General features: G+C 40.9%; 1 protein-coding gene across 1 annotated transcript in view; it reads right to left on the bottom strand.

Moving 5' to 3' along the window:
• Nucleotides 1-11,068, bottom strand: part of MEIOB (meiosis specific with OB domains) — a gene marked incomplete at its 5' end in the record, with an annotated part of 27,095 nt that overhangs the window by 13,180 nt on the left and 2,847 nt on the right. The window contains 6 exons of the mRNA XM_010830649.1: nt 697-792; nt 881-933; nt 1,794-1,894; nt 4,142-4,337; nt 7,812-7,884; nt 9,618-9,749. Coding sequence (XP_010828951.1) covers nt 697-792; nt 881-933; nt 1,794-1,894; nt 4,142-4,337; nt 7,812-7,884; nt 9,618-9,749 — 651 coding nt within the window. The remainder of the gene's footprint in view (nt 1-696; nt 793-880; nt 934-1,793; nt 1,895-4,141; nt 4,338-7,811; nt 7,885-9,617; nt 9,750-11,068) is intronic.

Below are 11,068 nucleotides of genomic sequence, written 5' to 3'. Positions count from 1 at the left end.
GGCTGGATGGCATCACCGACTCGATGGACGTGAGTTTGAGTGAACTCTGGGAGTTGGTGATGGACAGGGAGGCCTGGTGTGCTGCGATTCATGGGGTCGCAAAGAGTCGGACATGACTGAGCGACTGGACTGAACTGAACTGAAGACTTTTGAAGGATTATTCATCCCTGGGACCTCTGTGCTCTCCTGGGGTGCTGAGTGGGCCTTTCTCTCTGGGCTACAAGCAACCTTAGGATGCAATCAGGGTACCCCCTCTTCTCCCTAGTCCTACTCCCCTCATTTCATACTGGGACAAGCTGTAACCACTTCACAACCACTCACAGTGATGAACTAAGTATCACATGATGATACTACATACCTGTTTTCCATGCTCCAGCACTAAATTATTTGAATGCATTGAAATCAAATTTATTTTTAAATGGTCAATAATTTAGGTTATCCAATCAATGGCATTGATCTCTCAAAATTAACACAAGGGATAATGCTTTACAAATGAGTCTGGCTTTTCACATTTCTTTTGTAAATATATCAAAGATACAGTTTACTGTAAGTTTTAAAAGTCATATAAGGCAGCTTTTCACTTTTAACTCAAATGAAATCCAAGCTTTATTTTCATTCTTAAACACACTATACAAATATTGGAATACATGATATAGTCATTTCCAAAGGGATTAAAATTTTCAGATAGCTTTTTACCTGGATTAGTTGTAATAATGGTTTTTGAGATTACAGTTGCTGTCATGCTGTTCCGAAATTTGTCAAAACTTATCCTTACATCTGCAGCAAATATTACTGTTTGGGGAAAAAGCCATTTTAAAATTATTACACTGGAGGATAAAAAATTACAAATATTGAACACAATCACTGAAGTATGCGATACCTGTTTCTTGTGGAACCCAGCTCTGTGCAAGTAGAATAGATTCACTATCCCAACTGCATGTGTGAAAAAAGAAATGACAAAAATCAAATACATTAGAAAACACTGACAGTGACCATGTTATTTATCAGAAAAAGGATGTCTTAATGGGTGAGGTTAATAATCCCCCATGTGATCCAAGGCACAAGGAAAGGTTTTGGTTTTTCCTGCATTTTTCAGGGCTACTCTGCCTATTTCACAGAAAATTTAACACCCATGGAAAGCATTCCTTCAGCACATCCATCTCTAACAACTTCTGCTCCTTCCATTCCCTCTTTTCCTATCACCCAGGTCACTCCACACTAGTTATAACTGAGTAACTACAAGTCTAAAAATTGTGAAGTCACTCTTTCATGCCATTAAGGGATTATCCCCATAATGGATAAACTGCTTGAGGAACCTGATGGATTGAAGGCCTGTTTCAAATTCAGTCTTGAGTCTAAACACCACCATAGTATTCCCTGGTATGCTTCAGGGTGTAGCCCTGCCCCACAGAACCCAATCTGTGACAAAACTTGCTTCTTCACCATCTTCCCATGGCCTGCTCCAGAGTACCACCCAATGGATCACAGAAAGTCTGTCTTGTTCTTTATCAATGGGACTTAGTAAATGATCATTTGTTACAAAAGAGTATGATAGTAAGTAAGTTACTATAGAATCCATCTATGAAATCCCATGCCATCAGAAGATCTCATTTTAAGGTAATCATAGACTGTAATGACTGGACACACAAGAGGAAGGTTTTATTTTTAATACCATTTCCTCCTATCATCACTCCTCTCCTGATATGACATCCATCACCTCTTGATGAGATGAAAATGTTCTGACTTGACGATAATAGCACAGATTTCAGTTTGGAACAGATGTGGGGAGTTACCATATCATTGCAAAAGAAGACTCTGTCTCATCGTAGAGTTTGACTTCACACCTCTGGCCTTTTCTTCGGTCTGAAGTTGTAAAGTATTTTGGCTCCCCAACCTTAGAAATGGAAGGAAACAGTTACTCTTCTTCACCTATAGCTGTAGAGGTACTTAAATATTTGTTGATGGAAATACTCAAATGTTTACCTTTTAAACAACAAATTAGAAATATCAAAATAGTGAGACTCACTAATATGTATTTAAAAGTATCTTGTACCTCTGCTGCTGCTGCTGCTAAGTCGCTTCAGTCGTGTCCGACTCTGTGCGACCCCATAGACGGCAGCCCACCAGGCTCTATATTTAAGTTGAAAGGTACACACATTGATTGAAGAGAGACACAGACATATGTGCTCCAAAGACTGTGGGGCCTTTTCAACGTGTCAGAACAAACACTCCATGACAGGCCCCTGGGTGACAGCTGTGTGGACTCACTGAGGGTATAAGATTCTTTCAATGTCTGTGTGTCCCCATGGCTTGGCATAGAGCCCGCATGGAGCTCAGTGATTGGATGGATTCACCTGTCCAGGCATCTTGCTGGCCCAGGTACAGGTTATCAATAACCACATTCCTGCCTTCTTAGGGATCAGCTGGAAGAACCACATGAGGGATCATAATGGGAATGTGTGTTGATATACTGTCTGATTCAGTCCACACTGTGGTGTAAGAGAATTCATGGTGGAGGTGAATTCAGGGGCCCCTCTGTGCCCTCAGGGAGTTCGCAATTGGACCAGCAGGCACCTCTGATGGCTACATAGCAATGGCTCAAACATGGACAGTCAGCTGCCCACTGTGCACTGCCTCCATGATCTATTGTCAGGACTGAGCTCCACGGGAAGGGGCTGGAGAAAGAGTCACAGCTGCCCACAGAGGAGAAGGTTTACAGAGTCAGAGAAAAGAACAGCCTGTCACAGCAAGCAAGGAAACGACATGAAAAGGAGCTTTAAAGGGAAGAAACCTAAGTAGAGGTGAGACAGAAGAAAGAACAGGTTAAATAAAAATGTAAAGAAAAGGAAATATAAGAGGGATGGAAGCAAAATGGGAGTAGAAAGGCATGAAAAGGAAATAATATAATCCTATGAAAGGTGGTACCAGACTCAAAGAGTAGAGGCCGGAAGTGGGACATGGAAAAAGCTGTTGTAGGGTTTTATTTTTTTTTTGTTTTAATTTATTTGGTTGCACCAGGTCTTAGTGGCAACATGCGGAATCTTCATTGTGGTGAGATCTAATTCTCTGACCAGGGATTGAACCTGGGCCCCTGAAAAAGTGTGGAGTCTTAACCACTGGACCACCAGGGAAGTCCCATGCAGGTTTTATATTCACACTGAGTTTTAGAAAATTCTTACTACATTGTAATACGATGGCATTACATAGAATTTCAGAGAAATTCAGAGATCATATTCTGCCTTTAAGTAAGATTGAACCTAAGTTGCCCAGAAAGGGATTTTTCCGATTGTCAAGACTGTCATGTAGGGTGTTTATTCCTCATTCCTGACTGACACGAAGTGCTCACTGTGTGGCAGGCACTGTGCTGTGCTGGGTTGGGGTGGTGCCTCTGTTGGCCTGTCATTGGGGATGATTGACACTCTTGCAGTTATTTAACATGGAAATGCAATTAGCAAGTACTTACAACAGTAACTACAAGTATCTAAATCTATTTCCCTCCCTTTTCCCCCCTTGGTTATCCTCATTTTGTATATTGAAGAATTGTTCTTGCTCCTTTATTCTTATTTGTGTACTTTATTTTGTGTAAATTTGCTCCCTGTCAAGTGACTCTAGTCTGTCCAATGGAGTTCAAAACTTGCTGTAATTGCTAAGAGGGAGGTGTGGATGCAGAAGGTGGTGAGACAGTCTGCCCTGCTTTCCAGCACCCATAGCTCACAGGGCCCCTACCACAGCACCCTGGGTTTCTCACTCTGTCCCCCATCTCAGGGCAGCTCTGAGAACATGCACTGAATTAATTCCTTGATTTATTCAACATACATTATTTAAAAGAACTTCCTGGAGATCGTCAAGTCAATGAATTTACTCTTTCTATTCATGCCTTTGTTTAACTGAAGTATGAAAAGCTCTCATATAGTTAGTGAACCATTTATGACTGTGTGCTGCATTTAACATTCAAATACAATTTTATTTTGCTACTCATTCTCAGGTAAAATGCTGCTTTCTTTAATTTTCTAAATTCAACTGAGGATGGATCAAGATATAGAGAAAATTTTACTTCAGTGATTACTACTTTCCAAACATAAATACTATGCTAGAACTCCCCCACCAAATTGAACTGGGCTTTGTTGGGGTTTTAACTTACCGACCTCACAGCTGCAAGAACATTAATAATTTTCCCATCAAGACTGTGTCCATTCGCAACAATGTCACCCAGTGAATAATAATCACAAGACTCTTTAACAGGTAAATATATCAAAGAAAGTAACTTGGCATCCACTTCGTAACTGGAACAGAGTTTTACCGTTGAGTGATTCTCACTGAGCAATAGTTTATAATTGCTAAATTGTAAAAACACACACACAAAGTTAATATCAAATGATTTCTAATAGAAACATATTTCGAAGTTCACAGTTAAATTTTGGTTGTAATTTAAACTATACTTTAAAAACTATATTAAGATTTATACTTTTCACTCTTAGAAACATTGAAAAACTGTAAAATACTTTCTGTATAAAATCTATTTCCATTAAGAAAGTGTTTTAAAGACCAATTTGCTGCTTCGGGTGCTAATTGCAGCATGTGGGATCCTTGTTGCAGCACATGGGCTTAGTTGTCCCACCGCATGTGGGATCTTCGTTTCCTGATCAGGGATTGAACCTGCGTCCACGACATTTGAAGGTGGATTCTTAACCAGTGGACCACCAGGGAAGTCCCCTTAGAAACCTTGAAAAACTGTAAAATACTTTTTGTATAAAATCTATTTTCATTAAGAAAATATTTTAAAGACCAATTTGTGTCTGAGTTTCAAGCACACTAATAGTCTAATCTTGCCCAATAAACTGAGTTTCAGTTTCTTTGTAAAAAAATTAAAAAAAAAAGGATGTAAAAGCACTCTAAAACATTGTGTGTTATGAGGAGGTTGAGCTCCATCTCTGTGACACTGACTGTGCCACCTACATGCTTTCCTGACCTCTTCAGAGCTCTGTGGGCTTCCCTGATAGCTCAGTTTGTAAAGAATTAGCCTGCAGTGCAGGAGACTCCAGTTCAATTCCTGGGTCGGGAAGATCTGCTGGAAGGGATAGACTGCCCATTCCAGTATCCTTGGGCTTCCCTTGTGGCTCAGCTGGTAAAGAATCTGCCTGCAATGTGGAAGACCTGGGTTTGATCCCTGGGTTGGGAAGATTCCCTGGAGAAGGGAAATGATACCCACTCCAGTGTTCTGGCCTGGAGAGTTCCATGGACTATACAGGGTCGCAAAGAGTCGGATACAACTGAGCGACTTTCACTTTTGAAGCTCTGTAGGAGCAAACAGATGCACCTTATGCACACACTGAACTTGAGGTGCTCTTCCCTTTGGCCAGTCAGCTTCCAAGTGTGCTCCATGGAGCCTCTTTCTTACCCTCTATTCCAGCCACCCCCGCCTCCTCCCCTGCTACTGCCTTAGGTGTTTACCTCATAACTTCTTACCCAAATTACTGTCTTGTCTCCTAAGCTTTATTCCCCTACACTTGGTCCTCCTCAGGTAGCCAAAGTGACCTTCCTAAATCATGAATATGCATATCTTATTTCCCCGTTCAAAGATCTGGGTTGAAACAAAAAGCAAAGCTGTCTGTGAAGGGTCTCCACTTCCCTCTTTTGCTTCTTCTGCCTACCTATACTCCAGCCACATCAGATTCCGAGGCTATGAAACTATTATTTTAGAGGGGAAAAAAAGTTGAATATCAACAGTTTCATGAGGTTTAGATGACTAACTGTTCTGGAAAAGGCCAGGAGATTTTGTGTTTGTCCCCTCTGCCAGGAGTGTTCTCCCCCTTCACTCATGCCTTCACTCCACAAACACTTTCTGAGAGCCAACTATGTGCTAGACCACAGTCCAGGCCCCGGGGGATAAGTGGTGAGGAAGACAGACAATGACCTATGACCTCACAGTCTCACATGCGCGAGAGGGAGACAGACAAGAACAATTCATCAAATGATCCAGGCTTACGATCAGTATTACATGCTAAGTTGCTTCAGTCGTGTCCGACTTTTTCCAGTCCCATGAACTGTAGCCTGCCAGGCTCCTCTGTCCATGGGATTTTCCCATGCAAGAATACTGGAGTGGGTTGCCATTTCCTTCTCCAGGGGATCTTCCTGACCCAGGGATTGAACCCACGTCTCTTGTGGCTCCTGCATTGGCAGGCAGGTTCTTTACCACTAGCGCCACTGTTATGATGGTGCCTATAACCCTGTGTACAGGACTAAGTCCTAGTAATGGGAACTGGATGGGCTACTACAGAGCAGATATGGAAGGCCTAAGGAGATGACATTTAAACTAACACTTGAGTGAAAAGTAGAAGTCGCTCAGTCGTGTCAGATTTTACAACCCCATGGACTATACAGTCCGTGGAATTCTCTAGGCCAGAATACTGGAGTGGGTATCGTTTCCCTTCTCCAGGGGACCTTCCCAATCCAGGGATCGAACCCAGGTCTCCTGCATCACAGGCAGATTTTTTACCAGCTGAGCCACAAGGGAAGCCCAACACTTGAGTGAAGAGAAGAGCAAATAAGACTGTTCTCTGCAGAGGGACATGAACATGCCATGCTATTAGCTCAGAATGAGCCAGGATGTTCACAAAGTAAGGACTCTCCATGTGGCTGCAGAGAAATGAGGCCTGTAAGATGAGGTCAAAAGGTGTGCAGGTGCGTGTAGTAGAGACTGCTGTGCCCACCTGAGCCCTTCACCAGCTACACCCTCTCTCTAGATCTGCCCTCAGCCAGAAGTGCCTTCGTAGGAACATGGGCAGACTTCAGCCAATAACCTGTAAACTCAGGGTACCAAAGCCCAGGCACCTTTCTTCAGAAGGTAGCACTCTGAGGTGAAACTGATACTCCAGAGCTCCCACCTGGGTCAGGACGAGGTGGGGCTTCTGCTGAACCTGCCTCTTTAAACACTCCTTCCTCCCTTACAGCTGTCTTTCCAGGCTGCTTCTGAGAGCTCTCCCTCAACAAACCACCTGCACAGAAGTCTCTGAATTCTGCTTCCTGGAAACCTGAACTGAGAGAGCAAGGCATGTGAAGAGAGCCATAAACTGAGATGTAAAATGGATATATGACTTCTAAGATTTATCTTTTCATTTTTCAGGTTTAATGTGACTAGAGTCAAATTTCTGTAAATCTAAGAATGAGAAGTGAAGTGTTAGTCACTCAGTCATGTCTGACTCTTTGCAACCCCATGGACTGGGGCTCATCAGGCTCTTTTGTCCATGGGATTCTCCAGGCAAGAATATTGGGGTAGGTAGCCATTTCCTTCTCCAGGAGATCTTCCTGACCCAGGGATCAAACTCAGGTCTCCTGCATTGCAGGCAGACTCTTTACCATGTGAGCCACCAGGGAAGAATGAGAATCAAAGTATTAAAAATAAAGTCATTTTTAATGTGATCCCATGTCAAGGTAAATTATTTTATAATCAAAGATAAATACTGTGTGGCAGAATTAAACTCTGAATTTTCAACCTAAAGTACACACATCTTTAGTAAGTGAAAAAAGTGAAAGTGTTAGTCACTGGGTCGTGTCCGACTCTTTATGACCCCATGGACTGTAGCCTGCCAGGCTTCTCTGTCCATGGAATTATCCAGGCAAGAATACTGGAGTGGGTAGCCATTGCCTTCACCAGGGGATCTTCCTGACCCAGGGACAGAACCCACGCATTGTAGGCAGATTCTTTACCACTAGGGAAGCCCCTACACCACTCCCGGCTAATCTGACATACACAAACCTATTAGTAATAATCATTCGGGCACAAAGGTTGTTGACCTCTGTGCTAGATTTACCTAGGAGTTGCAGGACTGAACTTTTCTTCTCTTTCTAAATCCTTTGTTTGGATCAGAGGATTCTCAATTATCACTATAACAGAGGGGAAAATATGATGCTATTACCAAAAAAGTAACAGGATAAATTTAAAAAACAAGTGTACATAACAATGAACATTACAATATTATTTCTAATTTTGAGTTGCTGTTAATATCCTTCACAATTTTTTTCTTGTTTTGCTGTGAGCAATGGAATCCTAGTGTATGACCAATCAATTTGATCTCAGATGATACTTCTTATACTTTGTGTTTGAATTCTGACATTTGACCTGCATTAATATTATTTCGTTAAAAAATATTACTTTGTTGATTAGTTATACAGAACATTTGATGTGATTACAACATACCCTGCTATAAAATGAACAGTTAAATTGATCTTCACCCAATTCACAGTTGTTCTCAAAAACAATAGTGGTAGTTAGAAAGAGCAGTGCAAAATCTGGGTCCTGATTTGAAACCTACAACTTATAGCTTTATGACTTAATATTTTTGGGTTTCCATTTCCTATGGGTCTATGTTAGACATTTTGTGCTGCATTTTGTTAATTCCTCACACAACCATCCCTTTATTATCCCTTTTTCCACGTGAAGAAATTGAAGTTCACAGAGGTTAAGTAATTTTCTTGAGGTGTTATATCAAGAAAGTAGTAGAGTTAGAATTGTTTTGATTCAAAAATCTATAATCTTTTTACTCAGCCACACCAAACTCTTATTTACTTTTATAAGCATCATCAGATTTACATTCTTACGATCCCTCATCTCACTCGTCCTGACAACAAGCATCAGTGTGGAATGCAGGTTACTATCGAATATATCTTCAGGTCTATGTTAGTGTTGTTCTGGCATGCATCCACAGATGCTTCTGCTTGTCCTGGGCCCTGAGATGTCTCCAGAGTTTTCTGCCTTCACAGGCCATATGTCCAATTACCTTATTATTCAGTTAGCAAAATACTATATAACCCTGAAAGTTAATAGTGTGACTGGGTGCTGAGTAACCAGTATGGGTAATAGGCTGCTAGATATTGCAGGATTAGACAGGAATAGTTTAATTGTCTGTGTTACTCTTTCTCTTCTTTTTTCTACCATGAAAGAGAGCTGGTATACTGCTTTCTTGTTTATTATATGAGGCTAGAGCTGTTATCTATTGAGTGACTAAGTTCTACACTTCATACCAGGCACACTGTCTCATTTAAGATTGATAAGAATCTACTGGGTATTAATTTATAGTTGAGGCTCAACAAGATTATGAAATTTTCTCAAAGCCACTATGTAAATAAGTGTTAGTATTTGGATTTGAATCCAGAGCTACCTGTTCCCAAAGTCTTGTTCTTTTGAATATACTATACTGTACTATCACAGAGATACTGGGGTAGGTAGAGGATATGAAGATTTGCTATTTTAGACTAAAAATTTCTTAAAATTCCATCAGAAATTCATGTCATCTTTTATCAAAGTCTACTTAGCAGTTCTATTATACGTTTACAAAATGATATATGATTACAGTCACAAGAGGGACTGATGCAAAGTGAAATAGAAATAAACCAAAGATCACAGAGCTCCTAGTAAAAGTATGTGATTATTCTGTTTGTGTGTTTCAACTAAATGCTGAATGCCTTGTTATACTCTTAACACTTGACTTTTTCTGATAAGATTCTTGAGAATAAGAATTGTGTCTTATTTCATTCCGATGCCCTCAGTGTAGTTACCACAAATATATCATGGGACTAATACTGTAAGAGAAACAGTTTAAGAATCAGTGCCAACTTACCACACTCACCGACCCTAAAGCTGTCAGAAAGTGATCTGATGTAATCTTCACTGCCCCAGGATGTTGCATTTACAAAATGGGTTGTTGAATCACGAATGGTGAAACTAAAAGTGTACCTTTCTGATCCAATATCTAAGGGAAAACCAAGGCTTTTATTTTTCAGATGAAAAGTTTTAATTTTAAACAAAGGTGATTATTATGATACTAAAACACTCAAACACATGGTATAAAAAATTATTTCAGATATAAATTCTACAAGTTATGCTTTAAGAATTGCAAAACTGCCAAGGTAGATAATTCACCTCACTGTGACTTCTTTGTTCCCTTTCCCTAGTTACCTCTATATTCAGAGGGAAATAACGTGTAGGTTTGAACCATCCTGATATTAGATTACATTCTCCATTTCTCTCTTACTGTTGTTTTAACCTAAGTTAAATCTAAATTATTTCGAAACAAATAAATGTGTGCTAACTAAAAGATACCACTAGGGGTCAGCAAGCACTTTTTTCCAGAATAAATTCCAAAATAAATTTCTTTATTGTTTTTGCTAACTAAAAAAGTAATACAACGAATGATAAAGAAGATGTGGTACATATATAATCAGTCTGATTTTGGTTTTGACCGTCTGATGATGCCCATGTGTAGTGTGTTGAAAGTGTTAGTTGTTCAGTCGTGTCCGACTTTTGGGGACCCCATGGACTATAGCCCGCCAGGCTCCTCTGTCCATGGAATTCTCCAGGCAAAAATACTGGAGATACAAAATACAAAAATAATGGTGAAGGGTTGTCATTCCCTTCTCCAGGGGATCTTTCCAACCCTGGGACTGAACCCAGGTCTCCCGCATTGCAGGCAAATTCTTTACCATTTGAGCCACCAAGGAATCCCGTTCATGTGTAGAATCAGCCATAAAAATAATGAATTTTAGTCAGTTCTAGTCACTACAGATGGTGACTGCAGCCATGAAATTAAAAGACGCTTACTCCTTGGAAGGAAAGTTATGACCAACCTAGATAGCATATTCAAAAGCAGAAACATTACTTTGCCAACAAAGGTTCGTCTAGTCAAGGCTATGGTTTTTCCTGTGGTCAAGTATGGATGTGAGAGTTGGACCGTGAAGAAGGCTGAGTGCCGAAGAATTGATGCTTTTGAACTGTGGTGTTGGAGAAGACTCTTGAGAGTCCCTTGGACTGCAAGGAGATCCAACCAGTCCATTCTGAAGGAGATCAGCCCTGGGATTTCTTTGGAAGGAATGATGCTAAAGCTGAAACTCCAGTGCTTTGGCCACCTCGTGCGAAGAGTTGACTCATTGGAAAAGACTCTGATGCTGGGAGAGATTGGGGGCAGGAGGAGAAGGGGACGACAGAGGATGAGATGGCTGGATGGTATCACTGACTCGATGGACGTGAGTCTGAGTGAACTCCGGGAGTTGGTGATGGACAGGGAGGCCTGGA

Source organism: Bison bison, unplaced genomic scaffold, assembly GCF_000754665.1.
Source record: "Bison bison bison isolate TAMUID 2011002044 unplaced genomic scaffold, Bison_UMD1.0 scf7180017859082, whole genome shotgun sequence".
NCBI lineage: Eukaryota > Metazoa > Chordata > Mammalia > Artiodactyla > Bovidae > Bison > Bison bison.
Note: the sequence above shows the minus strand (reverse complement) of the source record. Positions and strands in the feature narration are given on the sequence as shown.